The following is an 18,339-nucleotide window of genomic DNA, read 5'->3' as shown; positions in this document are numbered from 1 at the left end:
TAACTAAAATGAAATAATTTAATGGAAAGTAAATAAAAATTTACAGAAACAAAATGAAAAACAATGGTTCAAGCTCTAACTGAAATAAAAAAACCAAAAAAAAGTTTTACATAATATTAATATATACATTAAATAATTAATATATAATATAACAATAAATATATTTTTGTCTTTAATGCTACATTTTTTAATTGAATGTAGTAAAAAAGGAAATCTTCACAATTTAAATTGTGCAAAAAATCTATTTAAAAGTTTCATCTAGCATGTCTGACATATTTTGCATGTAAAAAGCTCTAACAATGTTCTGTAGATTCCTTCTCTATGAAACCTTAAATTAAAACTAAAATGAAGATAAAATGAAATAGGAAATTGTCTGTTAAATAAAATAAAAACCAAACTGGAAGTGACCACAGCATTGTTGAAACCAATTAAAACTGTAGCCTACTAACATTTTACTTTACTTTTATAGCACTTTTAAGCAGCTTAAATGAAAAATAGTGCCTTAAAGAGGACCTATTATACGTAAGCTCTATATTTCTTTATATCAGTTTCTTAACTCTTTGAAATTATTTGCTTGTAGTTTTGTGGTCCCTTCTCAGACTGTACATATTTCTCATTTAAATAATTCCAGTTTAAAGGTGTACGCTGACTTTTTGGGGCTTTAGCTTATTAACTATATCCCCCAGAGTTAGAAAAGTCCCTACATGCCATTCTCATCTCAATGCGTGCCTTAACTCTGCCTGACGCACCCACTGCTAGCCTAGCTTAGCACAAAGACTGCAGGTAAACAGCTCCATCTAGCTTACTGCTCAATAAGTGACAAAATAGTGCCAACATTTTCCTATTTACATCTTGTGATGTGTATAGTTACATTGTGTACTAAGGCCGACGGAAAATTTACTAGACCGATATGCCTAGGAACTATTCTTTCATTTCTACATAATGGTCCTGGAATTTTGCTGCCGTAACATGGGTGCAGCACCTGAAAATAGTCCGCATTACACAACTTTTTATTTTCCGTCGGTCTTAGTACACAATGTAACTATACACATCACGACATGTAAATAGGAAAATGTTGGCGCTATTTTGTCCCTTATTGAGCAGTAAGCTAAATGGAGCCATTTACCTTCAGTCTTTCTGCTGAGCTAGGCTAGCGGTGGGTGCGTCAGAGAGAGTTATGGCACGCATAGAGATGAGAATGGCATGTATGGACTTATCTAACTCTGGAGATACGGTGAATAAGCTAAAGTCTGCGTGTTCCTTTGATGCATATGCAAAAAAGGGGGTGCAAGGCCTGGTTGAGTTGCATTTGTAGCATTTGTACTGGGAAGTTGCATGACATTTCCTAATAATTGTTGAAAGACCAATGACAACACACTTTTCCAGCCCACCAATCAGAGCACAATGCACTTTTCGGAAGGAGTGGCTTAATAAAAAACGGAACTCAACAGCTTTTCTAACAGACTCTGAAGAGAGGTGCTACAACAATATAAAATATGCGAAACATAAATTTTTTTAAACATTCAAGCATGAAAACCTATTTAAAACCTAGTAGAACCCAAAAACAAAATCAAGACTTTGTGTTTCACAATCAAGCTAAACATGACTGTCAAAGAAATAAACAAAAGAACTTTGGCCTGTACCGAGGGTCAATCTTGACTGGACGTGCTAAAAACAATCTTAAAGAGAAAAAAAAGTCAGGATCCAAGACATATCTTTATATTTGTTTATTTCAGATTCTCTCTATGGATAAGTTGGCTGTATCGGATCAGCCATCCTCAGTTCAAATCCGTCGCCCCAGCGCGATCCCCAGCCCCTCCCCTCAGCAGCCCAAAGTTTCAGAGCCCACCCCAGCATCCAAAGCGCAGCAGCCCACCCCTGCACCCAGGACCCAACCCATCCCAACACCCTCCCCACGGGTGGAACCCCTTATAGACAGCAGGCCATTGGAGGACTCACCTAACCGTCTGGCAAAAGCGGGGCGGAGCGCTTCTAACCAGGCCATTTCTGGCTCTCTGCTAAACCTGAACCACAAAGAGCCGACGCCCAGCATAGCGTCTGACATCTCCAATCCCAGCACCACCCAGGAGCTCCAGAGGACAATACAACAATTACAGAAGTATGTTTTACATTTTTTACATATTTTGGCCAGGGATGCACAGATGTATCAGCCAATAATCGGAATCAGCCAATGAAAGCAATTATTTTTGTTAAAAAAAATATTTAAAAACAGCCAATGATCAGGGCCGATTATATCCTGTCAATCCAATGATTTTCAATCAAAAACACATTGTCAAAAAATGTGTTGAGTAGGGCTGTCAAAGTCAACGTGACAATAACTTATTATTAACAGTTTTAAAAAGTGCTGTTAATGCAGATTCGAAATGACCCTATGAATCACCCCTATGTACTTTAAGCCAGGGTTGCCAGGTCCACGGATTTTCCCTACACCAAAAATATTTGTAGCGCACCTCCCATTCAATAATCGCAAAGAGCTTTGTGCTTTGTTACTTTTGATAAGAAAAAAGTCCTAACTTTCAAAAAGTCATTTTGATGCTCTTAAAGTGTTAGTTCACCCAAAAATGGAAACTCTGTCATCATTTACTAACCCTCAAGTTGTTCCAAACCTGTAGGAATTTCATTCTTCTGTTATCTTAAAGAATGTTGGTAACCAGACAATTCATGACCCCATTGATTTCCATAGTAGGAAAAAAATTACTATGGAAGTCAACTCTTTTGATATCGACATACTTCAAAATATCTTCTTTTGTGTTTATCAGAAGAAAGAAATGAGTAAATGATGCCAGAATTTTCATTTTCATTTTGAACTGTCCCTTAAAATTTAATTTACAGATTATTGCAGCGTGGAGCGTGAGTCTTTTCTTCCACATTAAAGGGCACTTATTATTCCCCTTTTTACAAGATTGTGTTAGCTCGAAATACCCCAAAGATATTAAAAGACTGTAAAAAGTGACGTCACTTTGCCAGTAATCTGCAAATGGCTTGTTCTGAGACGGTGCCTATGATTTATGGGAATTTAAAACAAAGGATTGGGTGGATTTTTTTTTTATCATTATAAGGTGGTTGTGTACTGCTGACACATTTATGTAAAAGAATTTTGCATTATAGTTACCCTTTATTACAAGTTATAGCACATAAAAATAAGCATAATATCAAAAGGTATGTTGAAAGATACACAACAACTTACTAAAATATATCATATATCATCATGAAAACGCTCAATGGGTTTTTCTGCCGTGGAAAGAAGTCAATAAAACAGCTTATGAACAATGTCACTTAACATTGCATTTACCTCAGGAAAGTTATCCAGTGTTCACAGTTCATTAGATAGCTATAAAATGAAATAAAAAGGAAGGAGCTTATTTACTGTTAATAATATTTGTCATGAAGTGTTTGTGCAACTAAGTTGTATAAAAATATTTACAATTTGTAATTGTTGTATCTGAAAATAAATAACAGTTGAATATTATATTTTGATTATATTAATTTTAACCTCTAATATTACAGCAAAGTACCAAATGAGAGGGTTACCTATATAGCTTACCACATTATTTGGGAAAGTTTTTTTTTGTTTAAGAAAATAAAAAAATCGTTGTTGGTAGATATCAATCTGAATAGGTATCAGCTGAGAAATTTAGTATCAGTGCATCTCTAATTTGCAGAAAACATCAGTGCATCTCTTTTTATCTGTGTTATTTGTTTCAATCATATTTTCGTGACATGGCAACTCCACAACTACAGTTTAATCCGTCTGTGTTTACAGTGGCGCCTCACCTGGTTTCGCTCCTTTGGGGGAAATTGAGTTAACCATCAGGCATAGTCCACAAAGAAACAAACTAATCATCGTGGTGCACAAATGCAGGTATGTCACATATGAATTCTGTGTTTTATGAATTATGTCAGTGCTTCTAAAAGACATATTTAATAGGAAAATGTTCATATTTCTGTTGTGTGTTTGTAGGAATCTGATCTCTTCTACTGAAAGTGGTTCTGATCCATACGTCCGTTTGTACTTGCTGCCTGATAAACGACGCTCTGGACGCAGAAAAACAAACACAATAAAGAAAACTGTCAACCCGATCTATGATCAAACGTCAGTTTCTTTTTCCCCCTAGCTTTTTCCTCTTCAAGTCTGCTCTCACATTTCAATAAATCAAGTGTTCAAATTCTGCATCAAATAGAACACTGTTGCTCTTTTTAAAGAAAGTGTCTGTTTGTGCATGCACGCATGTTTGTGTAGGTTTGAATTCAGCGTGTCACTTGTGGAGTTGCACAGGAGAACACTAGATGTGGCCGTGAAGAATGGAGGAGGAATCCTGTCCAAACACAGAGGGCTGCTGGGAAAGGTGACATCCATAAAAAATCATAAAAAACATCAGAAGTAACAGTCCTCACAGCATTCATATCATAAATGTCTTCATAACTTAACACAAGTTCAAAACTTCCTTAATATCCTTTAAAAGAATGTATATTTTTGAATGTCCTTCTCTATTTTGTTGTTGTGCCTCAAACAAATTACTCTTATATAACATTTGTTTTGTGTGTGCTTCTCAGGTGATAGTTGAATTGACGTCTGAAGATATATCAAAGAGCTCAACACAATGGTAATTTTTATATATAAAACTTACAGAAATTAAATGGATAGTTCACCCAAAAATGAAAATGTGATGTTAATCTGCTTACCCCCCAGTGCATCCAAGATGTAGAAGGTATATTTGTTTCTTCAGTAGAACACAAATTAAGATTTTTAACTCCAACCGTTTCTGTGGGCCAGTCATAATGCATGTGAATGGGAGTCACAAAAAAAATATGCTTAGACAACTTGCTCAAAAACCCTGCTGCTCGTGACGACTCATTGATGTCTTAAGACACGAACCGATCGTTTTTTTTTTTTTTTTTTTTTTTTTTTACCTTTTAGCAGATAAACATCACATTTAAATTTTTGAGTGAACTATCCCTTTAAGCACTTAAAGGGCTAGTTAAAATTACCCCATGATTTGCTCACCCTCAAGCTATCATATATTACTTTCTTCTTTCAGACAATTACAATTGGATTTATATTTTTTTTAAATCATTGCTCTTCCAAGATTTACAATCGGATGAGAATTTGAGGCCCAAAAAAGCACATCTATTCATCATAAAAGTAATCCACACTGCTCCAGGGGGTTAATAAAGGCCTTCTGAAGTGAATCGATGCATTTGTGTGAGAAAAATGTCCATATTTAAAACTTTATTACCTAAAATAACTTACATATAGATATTTTTCTAACACAAACACATCGACTCGCTACAGAAGGCCTTTTTAATCATGAATGGAATGTGCTTTTTTGTGTTTTAAAATCTCATACTCCATTCACTGCCGTTATAAAGCTTGGAAGAGCCAGGATGTTTTTTAATTAAACTCTGATTGTATTCATCTGAAAGAAGAATTATCATGTTATACCTAGGATGGCTTGAGGGTGAGTAAACCATGGGAGAATAACATTTTTTGGGTGAACTAACCCTTTAAAGCATATGAATATGATGATATTGATTACTTTATTAAAGTAATATGAATATTGGATATTCACTAATTATAATTGCACTTTACAAAGGTTATTTACAATTCAACACTCTGATGCATATGATGTGCCATATTTAAATTGACCTGAAATGCCTCATTTTGAGGATGAAAATTATGATTATAATGAATGTCCTTTTTTAAATAAAAAGAAACATAAAAATAGAGTAGTATTTTTATTTACTTTTTGATTTAATATTTCTTGCTCCAGATGGCTAAATTGTAAAAAATGCTAAATTGCTGCACCATGTAAAAAATCTTCTAAATCTTGTAATAAAAAAATTATCTTTATGCGAAGTGTGCATACATATATATATAATAAAGATAATTTTTTATAGTCAAGTGAACATATTAGGACACCATATTTAATTCCATGGTTTTCTGTATCAGGACATAATAAAAATCATCTTTTGCTTGGCAGGTCTTAAAATGTGGAAAATAAAACCTCAGGTGAACAACAACACATGACCTATCACAACGTGTCATTCAAACCGTTGGTGACAAATTTAGGACACCCTATCATTCAATTGCCTGTAGATCCACTTTTAGTAGCAGTACCTTGAAGTAATCATTTTCAGCATGATTCATCATTGTGGAGGAATTTTGGACTGCTCTACAACATCGCTTCAGTTTGTTGAAGTTTGTGGGCATTTGTTTATTCACAGCTCTTGTCACAGCATTTCAGTCAGGATGAGGCCATTGCAACACCTTCATTCTTTTCTTTTTCAGCCATTCTGTTGTAGATTTGCTGGTTATCTTCGGATCATTGTCCGGTTGCATTTCCCAAATTTAGCCAAGCTTTATCTGTCAGACAGATAATCTCCCGTTTGACTCTAGAGCACGTTGTTATAGAGGAGTTCATGGCCGACTCAATGACTTTGAGGTGCCCAGGTCCTGAATCTACAAAACAAGCCCAAAATCATCACCCCTCCACCAGCAGGCTAGACTTTTGATATGAGCTGTTTGTGATATGCTCTTTTGGTTTTCACCAAACTTGTTGCTGTGCATTATGCCCAATCATCTCCACTTTGGGTTCATTTCTCCAAAGGACATTGTTTTAGAAGTATTATGGTTTGTTCAGAAGCAACTTTGCAGACCTAAGCCGTGCTGCCATGTTCCTTCTCCTGGCATCCCTTCCAAACATGCCATACTTGACCCATCTTTGTCTAATTGTACTGTCATAAACCTTAACATGCTAACTGAGGCCTATAGTGTGTGAGATGTAGTTTTTGGGTTGTCTGCAATTTTTCTGAGCATCGCACCATCTGATCTTTGGGTGATTTAGGACGTCCACTCATGAAAAGATTGGAGTCTGTTTTGAATGTTTTAATTTCCACTGGTGAATAATCTTCCTCCCTGTAGAATCATGGACTTCAAATTGTTTGGAAATGGCCCTGTAACCCTTCACAGATTGATGGCAGCAACAATCACCTCACTAAGAGCATTGCTGATGTATTTCCTTCTTGGCATTGTGTTAACACACACCTGAATGCTCTAGACCCACAAACTGCCAGAACTTCAGCTTTTATAGAGGTGATCACATTTCCTGGTGATCAGTTAAGGGTAAGGGTTAGCAGTGCCTGACCGTTACTTAACAGTAAGTGTGTCCTAAATTCGTCACCCACGGCTTCTCCATTTTGGCTTTATTTTTACTAAATAAATAATGACACGGTGTGATTATAGCATGTGTTGCTGTTCATAGGAGGTTTCATTGTCCAAATTAAGACCAAATGATTTTATGTCCTGATACAGAAAACAGTGTAATTCAATAGGGTGTCCTAACATTTTCTCATGACTGTATATGACCCAGACATTTCTACAGGTTTTTTTTATTGTATTTTTTGCGTCACAGTAAAATGAATGACATGAATATCATAAATATTTAGCAAAATGTGCATGAACATGACACCATAAAATTTAATGTGAATGTGTGTGTGTGTGTGTGTGTGTTTGTCAGGTATGAGCTTACAGTGGACGGACAGAAGCGATCATCCCCTTAATCAAAGGAAACGACCTTTTTCCGCCTACACACATTAAAAAAACTACAAACCCTTACACAAGACTCCAAACCTCAGCCATATTTAAGCCATGTGTTTAAGCTTGTGGGCAAAATTTTTACTTGTTGTTTCTTGAGTTTTAATCAGTTTTAACAGATTTATAATGTGGAAAAAAAAAAACTCTATTGATGGTATGTGCACTGACTTAGCAAGAATGAATGAGAGAGCGAAAGAGAATGATTTTTAAAGGGATACGGTTCAGCAGCATCTGTTGGATTGGTTAGCTGTTTACGTATTAAGACTTTTAAACAAAGAGTGGCAAACTCTAACAACATCCACCATTATTGGTGGAGAGATTATATATATATAATTAAGATCAGACTGTAAATAAATATATATGGAATATTAAAAAGGAAATCTAGTATTTGTAAAAGTTTAATAAATATTAACCTAAGAGTTCTTGTTAAACAAGCGCTGAACTCACGCTTGCTTTGAAAGTGTTAGAATCTCTGTTAATGTCTACAGATGACATCTACCAAAGAAGTGCTCATTATTAAGTGTGTGAGTGTGTGATTAAACCAAAAATGCACCTAAATGTTTTGCACACCCAAGTGTTCATATATGTATATGTTTTTTTGTTCTCTGGTGTGGTTCAGCGTCCACCATCACAGCACTAGCTGTCAGTGCTTAAACCTGCATGGGCAGCTAGTGTCACATGACCCTGGATATCTAACGCTGCCATGTCTCTGGGTCTTGTTTGGCTTTTCTGTAGTACTCAATCACTTGTTCACCTCTCACCCACCTCATCCCAGCTGTGCTTCCTTCATCCTCTGCATCTCAGAGTTATAGAAAATGTCTTGTGTTAGGTCCGATCTTAAGTGAAGGTTGTGGTTTCGTCTCCTGCAGTGTCCCTGAGCTGAGCTTATGGCTTGCAGATGGTCAAACCTCAAACTGTTTTGACTTTATTACTGTCAGCAAGAATGTGTTTTTATTATATAAATTATTGTGTATATTATGGAAGATTTTATTATTCTTATTATTATGATTAATACTTATGACAAAAAGCAAACGTATGCAGAGCACCCTCTGTGCTGAGCTTGCCTTATTGATGTATATATATTTCCTGTGCCTTATGACCAACAATATACTTACCTTAGAGGATATGTGGCATCAGATATAGGATTGTAAAGTCTGTATTTGATGATGTCCACCATTTTCTTTTAATAAACAAATTCTTCTGTACAAGTAAATAGCCTGGTGGTGGTATGTCATCTACAGTATGTCGCATTTTACACACAAATGCAGTCTTATACCACTATGCCATTTAGGAAACATTTTAAAGAGTTGATCAGAAATAACTTGAGTATATAACATTTTTATATAAAATATCAAGCATAATTTTATATAAAAATAAATTAGTTTTTGTCTCTTTATAGTTTTAATATATGTTAGTTATTTTTATTCATTTTTTATTCATTTTTGGTTGTTTTATACACAAAATTGGTGACTCTGTAATGAAATAATGGACTCTGTAATGGACTGCGGGTGAAAATGAGCTTTGAGCTAAATCCGGTACAATACATGAAATGGAAACATTTATGTTAAAAAATTGTCCTTTTATAAATAAAGTAAAGTAAGTAAATGCAGTGGTAAAACATGTTTTATATATTAAAATTTGTTATATTGTATTTTATTTCACAAATAGTGTTAACTATAGTTGTTTGTGTGTGTGTGTGTACATATATACATTAATTATTGTTTTTGTGTGTGTGTGTGGAGGTGGTGGTGGTGGGGGGGGGGTTGTTCCTAATGAGGAAAGTAGCTTCTGAATCATACAAAATGATGCTTTAAAAATGCAGAAACTCTTCTGTGAGGGTTGTGTTTAGGTGTAGGTTACATATACTGAACAGCACAACACACACACACACACATATATATATATATATATATATATATATATATATATATATATATATATATATATATATATATATATATATATATCGATATATGTGTGTGTGTGTGTGTGTGTGTGTGTGTGTGTGTACATATATACATTAATTATTGATTTTGTGTGTGTGGTGGTGGTGGTGGGGGGTTGTTCCTAATGAGGAAAGCAGCTTCTAAATCATACAAAATTATGCTTTAAAAATGCAGAAACTCTTCTGTGAGGGTTGTGTTTAGGTGTAGACTAGAGTATAGAATATAGAGTTTGTACAGTATAAAAATCATGTCTATGAATAGTCCTCATAAAACATGGAAACCCAACATGCGTGTACTAAATTATTAAAATATAACTGCAAATTATACCATTTATATATATATATATTTAAAAAAAAATGTTATCGACGAAACACCACCACTAGTATGTTTGTGTGCGCGTGTGTCCGTGACGTCAGTGGCGGGTTGCTGTTCAGTGCTGATTCTGCGGTGAGCGCTGACAGCTTTTGCGTACTCTTGACGTCTTTCCTTTATTTTTTCGCTCTCTCCCATTTCTCCCTCTATCTCCATACCGTCTCCGTCCATTCCCCATCACATCAGACCTCGCGGAAATAAGGAAATCCGCTGCTGGAATGGATTAATAACTCGCTGGTGACATGGACGCGTGATCAGAAGGATGGAATCGTTTCACCTGTTTCTTGCCATCCTTGCCTTTCGGGCCAGTCTCGCCTCCGCGACAGATCGAAAATTCGGTAAGTGTTTTATAGTGTGTGCGTGCGTGCGTGCGTGTGTGTGTGTGTGTGTGTGTGTCTGTCTACGCGCGCGGGTATTTCCGTAGGGAAAGGGCGAGATGAAGCGCGCGCCATGTCAATAATAGTCGCTATATTCGCGCGCTGATAACAACTCAACGTCTCTCTTCTGAGTCGTTTCCAATGGTTATACATTTCCTTGTGTGTTTTATGCAGAATAACAGTTTTATCTGACGTGTGTATGATTGGATTCTCCAATACTGAGCCGATAAAGAAAACGACTGAAGAGAATGATCATAAATAATCTTAATTCCGCAAAAATACAGCATAGGCTGACCCAAAATGTCTCTAGTTTGAAATATATTAAAAAATATATATTTAAAAAAGCTCAATCCTCCACATAAAATGGTTTCATGTAATGTGAAGTGGAGAAGCTGTAGGACTCTACAATGGTCTTTCGCTCATTACATAACTGGGTCTGGAAGTGGAGACGGTATAGGCACACGGCCTGTGTTTTTCAGTTTTCTTGGTGAATGGATAGTATTATTTATATCATTTAATCGTCTGGTTTGTGTGTTCAGTAGGGCCTCTGTGTGCAGTAGCCCAGGAAATGAATCATCCCAGATTTTAGAGCCCCTGCTCACAGCATGAGCCACAATAATAGAGTTTATACGGGGTCTGTGTGTGATTCATAAACCCAGCCCAGAAAAAGGTCATCCTGTCAGTCATTAAATGTAACCATGGCAACAGATTGTAGCATGTTAATTTCATATTGACTTGATTGCTCTAGACCACATAGCTCAAACACACACACACACACACACACACACACACACACACACACACACACACACATGACATAGGCCCACACACTTTTGATTTCACCCACTGCATTATAATATAGTTGTATATAGTTCACCCATAAATGAAATTGAAGTCATTAATGACTCACCCTAATGTCGTTCCACACCCGTAAGACCTCCATTCATCATCGGAACACAGTTTAAGATATTTTATATTTTAGTCCCAGAGCATATGCAGTCAATGCCCACTTTACTGTCCATGTCTAGAAAGGGAATAAAAACATCATCAAAGTAGTCCATATGTGACATCAGTTGGTTGATTAGAATCTCTTGAAGCATCAAAAATACATTTTGGTCCAAAATGATCAAAAACTATGAATTTATTCAGCATTGTTCTCTCTTCCGTGTTTTTCCAAAAAGATTCAAACGGTTAATGAATCAGTGAATCGATCAATGATTTGGGTCGCCAATGTCACGTGATTTGAGCAGTTTGGCGGTTTGACGAGATCCGAACTCATGAATTCACGTGACATTGGCGACCGGATTCATTGATCGATTCACACCGTTTGAAGTTTGTGTTGTTGGTTTATTTTGTAATGTTGGTTTATGTTGTGTAAGTGTTTTATTTTATTTTTGTGCCCATTGTTTTGTTTGTCAAGTACTGATGTCTGTGCATCATTAGGTGGTGTTAAGAAGATTATGTCTTTCAAAGATGGATCTCAGCAGTTGCTTTGCTATTGTGAAAGATTAGTCTACAAACAGTTATGAAATTGAAGTTATTGGTAAATCCTCTGGTTTAAATAATCCTAAAACAAAATCTTAATATATGCATGGTAAGACTACTAAAGAGCTGCATATTTTAGCTTGTCATCATTTTAGCATTTTTGATTTATTATTATTTGTCACATTTCTGAATTGGCTAGAACATTTGAATATGAATACAGAGGGTCCAAGATCTCAAGCAAATGGAACACAATAACCATTATGGTGACTTCAAAACAATAACAGTGATAAAGAATACATTTATTACAGAGATGATTAAAGACAAAACATTATAATGTGAAATCAGTGTAAAGAGCAGTAAGTTACTGTGATGTCAGCATCATTCTGCTGTTCATTCACAGTCATTTGTAAATACATGACCCAGCATGCATTGATTTCACGGTAACTGTATTGTAAAATAATTTATAAAAGTATAAATTATACTTTAATCTTGTAAATTCCTGGCCACTTTTAAAATACTATAGTCAGGGCTCAAACAGTAAAACAGAAGGAGCTCAAAGGAGTTCTCTTTTAAAAGTGAAGTAATATATCGGTTCAGAAATGTATGTTTTAAGTAAGTCTGATGTGAGATGACTACAAATAGCAAGCTAAAAATGAATAAATTTGATTTTGAGATTAATCGTTTAATTTATTCTTATTTTACTGTAGATGCAGAGGTTTATCAGCTCAAAGACAGCCATTAATGCATAAGCATTTGAAAATGCTGGTACATTTAGAGTGATGTGATAAATCTAATATACTGATCAAATATAATCTAATTTATCACCTGATTATCAACACATAAAATCATTACACAAAATGTTGCTTTAACTGGTCAATTTGATTCCAGCCTATTTCATATTTTTGTTTGTTTACGTTTATGCCAGCATTAGATGACATTTTAAACTATGCTTTATGCCATTTTTATTATTTTAATTTGATCAGTTTTATTTCATTGTCTGTAGTGATTAAGTGTAAAGCTTTGATTTAAACCAAAGTACTGGCAGCAGTATTATCATACAATCGAGGGATCTACGTCAGGTTTATAAATAAGATTAAGCACTTCGAAGTTACCTTTTGGAAATAATTCACAATAAAAAAAGGAAGTTAGTGAGTTATCACAGGAAGTTACAGCTCATAAAGAATGCAGTTTCATTGTTAACAGATTTTATGGTCTGTCTGTCTATCCATTCATCGTTTTACAGTTAATTATGGAAACACGGATGTCATAAAGCTACTAAACAGCATCGCTACAAACTCAACTCGCAGACATTGCCTCATACAGAAGCTGACATCATGGTCACACAGGAATCTTGCCTCTGTGGCTCATAATATGAGTAGATAAGTGTCTGTGGATTCATTTGAGAGGATGTCAGCGAGGAGATATTCTGATGATCTGTGACTGCACGTCACATCGCCTCCCCCAAAATTGACCATGCAAACTGCTCTCCATAGTAACAGAGGGGTTTTAATAGGAATAGAACAAGGCAAGCATACTTTATCTATCTTTATACCATGGTCTGTCTGAATACTTGATTCTGACTGGGCTGGACGGTGTGCAATTAAACTGTTTAATCCACAGGCAGTTCCAGTTCAGTTAAATCGCCGTTCTATATTAATGCATAGTTCGAAGTTTTCATTGAAGCGTGCACACTCATAAGTCACTCTCACACACAGAACGGAAATCATGAAGCACATACACAGAAACATTCGGGAGCATATTAAATTTGTTATCAACACTGCCTCCTATGCTATCTACAATATCTGACTACTGCTTTAAGATATAAATTCTACAGCGGACCTCTAAACCACAAAAGCAGGACTTTTATTGAAAAGTGCTAATCGCAAACAGAAATGTGCACATTTGACAAAACTATGGCTGCACCCGAAAACCTAGACAGCTGACTTGTTGCCTCACTGCCTTATCAGACAATTTCGGACAGACTTTTGAGGCAGCATAACAGTTTAATGGTCTAAAGTGAATTAAAGCGAGCTTTGGTGAGAACTAAACAGATAAACAGATAGATAGAAATGACATCAGAATTGGAAAACGTTGGTCAAAACCGTATATTTACATGCAAACTGACCAGCCACTTTCAGATCCCATCTTTCTTTTTCTAGCTCAACTGTCACCGAATAGAATGCATAGGATTGTGGGATATCAAAGGCAGCCAAGGATACATCTAGCTTCCTTCAAAAAATTGATCAGAAGAAGGAGGTAGGAAGGCAGGAAGTGATTAGGAAGTGACTTGATGCCTTACTACTTTGAAATGTGTCCTCCGAAGGCAGCCTTTTCCAGTTTTCAGATGCAGCCCTCATATTCCCATTTACAAAGAGAATTTTGAATGTCTTATAAAGTATGTAATTTTTTGGCTTGTGCTAGTTAAAGGGATAGTTCACCCTAAAAAGAAAAAATAAGCCCATGATTTACTCACCCTCAAGTCATCCTAGCCGTGTGGAGCACTTTTATGATGGATAGATGCACTATTATGGAAAGAAACAGCCATTCACTCCTATTATAAAGCTTGGAAGAGCCAGGACATTTTTTAATATAACACTGATCGTGTTCGTCTTAAAGGAGAATGTCATATACACCTAGGATGACTTGAGGGTGAGTAAATCATGGGCTTATTTAGATTTTTGGGTGAACTATCCCTTTAAGATGTAAGATTATTCATGTAAGATTATTAGTTAAACAAATGAACTAGCAGGGTAACATTGCACATTATGTATTTCGGTGATTATTTAAAAAGGGTCTATTGTAATTGGGTAGTTTTTTTTTAAGGAATACTTATTGTGTAATCGTGATAGTCTTTACAATATAATTGTGATAGATGATGTGAAGAAGAATTAGATATAACCAGACGAAGCAATTCACGGCTTGTTAATCAGACATAAGTAAATGCTAAACCCCACACAGATTTTCTGAAGCTGAGAATTTGCTATTTTCCACTGTGACACTTGGCGTGCGGGGTTTGTGTGAGCAGAATTTACTATGAATGATGTGTGTGAATGTCAAAAACACGACAGAGACACACTTTTGTGATTTTTGTGGTTGTGTGAATGCGGGAACGGCGAGCGTTCAACATAAACTTTAATGTCAAAATAAACTCTACAAAATGAAAGTAAAGCGGCAGGCCCTAATGGATGACTGCCATATATAAAAAAATAACAAAACTCAAAATGTCCGAGGCCTGATCCTCTCTCATCCTTCACTGTTGTCATTCCTCCTTTTATCTTTCCAGAGCTCCTCTGTGGGAGTCGAGTCCAGTGTGATGTGCAGGTGGTGATGCTCATTATCACTCGCACCACTGGCATTGCTCCATTCCCACGGCTCTTTGCCCTGCACTGCTTGCCACATTCCCAAAAAACATACAACTGAATCCTTTTTAAGGCCTGTTCACATCAAAATTATATCTTTAAGGATAACTAAAGCATATCTATATTATCACCCACACCAAAACAAGATTTAAATGCTCAAGATCTTCAAAGGGTTAGTTCACCCAAAAATGAATTACTCACCCTCATGACTTTCCAAGCCATTATGACTTTTGTTCATCTTCAGAACACAAATGAAGATATTTTTGATGAAATCTGAGTGATTTCTGTCCCTCCATTGACAGCTACACAACTGAAACTATCACGCTTCAAAAAATTCATATGAATTGAGCAGTTTAGTCCAAATTTTCTGAAGAGACTCCATCGCTTTATGAACAGACTGATTTTAGGCACATAAAAATTCACCAACTCACAAATACATATGGATCCATTTTTACAATCTTTTTATGAAGTTTTTGAAGTGTCAATGTGGTAGTTGCATAGCTGTCAATGGAGGGGCATGAGAGCTCTCAGATTTTATCCAAAAAAACTTCATTTGTGTTCTGAAGATGAACGAAAGTCTTGTGGGTTTGGAACAACAGGGTGAGTAATTAATTACAGAATGTAACAATTTGGGTGAACTATCCCTTTAACGTCAGACAGACTATGATTGGCTGTTAGACTTTTGTTTCAATGGTATAATCGTTTTAGCTGTGGTCTGGACTTTGTTTTAACTCAAAATAAACAAGCATCTGCACACTGCCACTGCTGCTCCCAAAGATTTATTAAAAAAGAAGAATCAGTGTTTCGACCCAAAGGCCTGACGAAGACCCTTTGGCTCGAAACGCTGTTTCTTCTTTTTTAATAAATCTTTGGGAGCAGCAGTGGCAGTGTGCAGATGCTTGTTTACTTTGAGTTAAATGCTTCATTTGATCGAACACCTCCAAAAATGTGTTGGATGTGCACACAATTCCTCTTTGAATTCACTGGACTTTGCTATTCTTATAGAATTAGAATGAATGTTTGTGAATGATATTCGCTCTTGGTGTGAACGGCCCCTTATTTCTAATTCTTAAAATTCTCTTTCTCTCTTTCTATCAGGCTGCCTGTTTGAGGACGGTCTGTGCCTGAACTATGAAGTCTGTCTTAATGGTAAGTCACATCAGATATTGTTGGTTTAACTTTAAAATGTAAGTAGCCTGGTTGCCTTAAAATGTTGAGTTTATTGAAATTTGAGGTGATACAATGAAGGAAATTGGTTTAATAAATAGAAATTCAAAATATGATTGTATCTGAACCACACACACAAAAAAAATTGATAAATCATGAAAATAACACAACTGGGCATCTTTCACTGCGTCTTCACAAATAAAACACACAATTACCTATGCTTACAAAATATTTGAATAATATTTGAATAAAGGGTGTCAATTCTCAAAAATGTCCATTGTATTTACTTAAATTTTTTATTTTAATGAAATCAAAATTTTAATGCAACCAGGTCACTTATTTTTTAAATAATTTTTTACAGTGTATGAATACAATGCATTTTAAGTCTTTGGGTATGTCACAAAAAAATACAGACTCTCACCCTAACAAACACACACACACAACCATATGCTGTGTTTAATATAGCTTTTTTGTTGCTCAGCAACCATTCCGAATTCTTCTCCACATGGGTTGAAAGTTAATAGTTTTTTGTTGGCATGATATGTTCCCACATTTAGTTGCCATCAATGAGAGGGTAATATGAACAAAATCATACACATTCATACATAGGTCTGGCAGGTTCAGCCAGTCAGACTTAACCTACATTCTTAGTCATATTTGGTGCATAGTGTTATATATATATATATATATATATTTTTTTTTTTAAATTACATTCAGCTCTAAAGAACAGCACAGATCTTGTGGCCTGACGGAAGATTCATGGCCGGTTCTCTTCTAACCTCCCTATTTTTCAATTTTATATATATATAAAATTGAAAAATTTAATAAATAGAATTGCATATATATATTCACTGTCAGAAAAAAAAGTACATTGCTGTCACTGGGGCGGTACCCTAAGGTAGAAAACCACAACGGTACTAATATGTACCTTTAAGGTATACTAATAATAATAATGCACTCTTAGATATACCTTTTCACTGTTGTACCTTAGGGTACCGCCCCAGTGACAGCGCTGTACCTTTTTTTCTGAGAGTACAGACAGAGGTAATTTACATATAGAAATGACCTGTTATGATTGGCTAACATCTGTGCGTATGTAACGAGTGACTAATTGACAGTGCAGAGAGATGCTTCTTTTTCTCCCTTGTGTGTGTAAAATAGAGATGTGAACATGATTTGCTGTGCGTACATACACATGGTGTGACCTTACTATCAGGCAGGTGTCGGCTCTCCAGCTGGTCCTGTCTCAGTTGCCCCTAGCTACTGTCTCTAATAAGCTGAGACTCCTAATGGATCTCAAAATACACACACACCATGAATTGTGCCCATAATTGTAATTCTGAAGAGGTTATTGATTTGATTTTCTCTCTAGATGGCATGTTCGGCCGCTGCGAGGCTGCTCCATTAACAGACGTCTACACATACGACGTCACGACAGCAACGGTGCAGAGATTCCGCATGCTGCTTCAGAGACTGGCACACAGAGGTGGGTGCAATAATGTCACCATAGCAACTGCACACATCACTGTCACCATGGTTATAAAGGCCACTCCTAGAGCTCTTTAGCATTCGAGGCTCATATCAAAGGCTCTGTGTGTGACGGTTAATGTTAGATGAATGTGTGGCATTTTACCCTGAGTTCATTTCACATGTCAATATATCCTGCTTTGATTCTGTTCCTGCAGGGCTGTCTTGGGACGATGACGTCACTCAACAGGTTTTAACAAATGAGTTCTCCAAACTACGCAAAGTTTCCCTTCCGTTACCAGAGCACAGGTGAAACACAAGCATTTGCTAGTTACTTTGTTCATAGCCATAGGAAAGAAAAATCACAAACAGGATCTTTTATTAAATTCAGCATAAAATGAAAATTGTGCTCGTCTGAGTAAAACGGCTTTTGCTTAAGTGTCCTACTTTTTTTGTCTCCCATATAGTTGTAAAAAGATCAATAATCTGACTCATTTTGCTCAAATTTACCATAATACCAGTTTAATTGGTTAACAGTACGTTTCCTTACT

At 36.0% G+C, this 18,339-nt stretch overlaps 2 protein-coding genes across 6 annotated transcripts in view; both read left to right on the top strand.

Moving 5' to 3' along the window:
- esyt2a (extended synaptotagmin-like protein 2a) overlaps nucleotides 1-8,946 on the top strand; it is a 33,746-nt gene extending 24,800 nt beyond the window's left edge. Inside the window, exons 19-24 of one of the 3 annotated variants that reach the window (XM_067452538.1) lie at nucleotides 1,737-2,119; nucleotides 3,785-3,883; nucleotides 3,983-4,114; nucleotides 4,262-4,367; nucleotides 4,576-4,625; nucleotides 7,539-8,946. In XM_067452538.1, coding sequence (XP_067308639.1) covers nucleotides 1,737-2,119; nucleotides 3,785-3,883; nucleotides 3,983-4,114; nucleotides 4,262-4,367; nucleotides 4,576-4,625; nucleotides 7,539-7,581 — 813 coding nt within the window. In that variant the 3' untranslated portion in view covers nucleotides 7,582-8,946. The remainder of the gene's footprint in view (nucleotides 1-1,736; nucleotides 2,120-3,784; nucleotides 3,884-3,982; nucleotides 4,115-4,261; nucleotides 4,368-4,575; nucleotides 4,626-7,538) is intronic. The other 2 variants (XM_067452539.1, XM_067452540.1) reach the window with 2 other exon arrangements.
- A 1,030-nt stretch (nucleotides 8,947-9,976) lies between these two features.
- The window catches only part of slco5a1b (solute carrier organic anion transporter family member 5A1b), a 33,253-nt gene continuing 24,890 nt past the window's right edge, over nucleotides 9,977-18,339 (top strand). For all 3 annotated transcript variants that reach the window (XM_067452535.1, XM_067452534.1, XM_067452533.1), the window contains exons 1-4: nucleotides 9,977-10,271; nucleotides 16,253-16,303; nucleotides 17,694-17,807; nucleotides 18,007-18,097. In XM_067452535.1, the coding sequence (XP_067308636.1) occupies nucleotides 10,196-10,271; nucleotides 16,253-16,303; nucleotides 17,694-17,807; nucleotides 18,007-18,097 (332 nt within the window). In that variant the 5' untranslated portion in view covers nucleotides 9,977-10,195. The remainder of the gene's footprint in view (nucleotides 10,272-16,252; nucleotides 16,304-17,693; nucleotides 17,808-18,006; nucleotides 18,098-18,339) is intronic.

The sequence above is a fragment of the Pseudorasbora parva genome, chromosome 9, assembly GCF_024679245.1.
Source record: "Pseudorasbora parva isolate DD20220531a chromosome 9, ASM2467924v1, whole genome shotgun sequence".
Classification (NCBI taxonomy): domain Eukaryota; kingdom Metazoa; phylum Chordata; class Actinopteri; order Cypriniformes; family Gobionidae; genus Pseudorasbora; species Pseudorasbora parva.
This window is presented reverse-complemented; position numbering and strand designations above follow the sequence as displayed.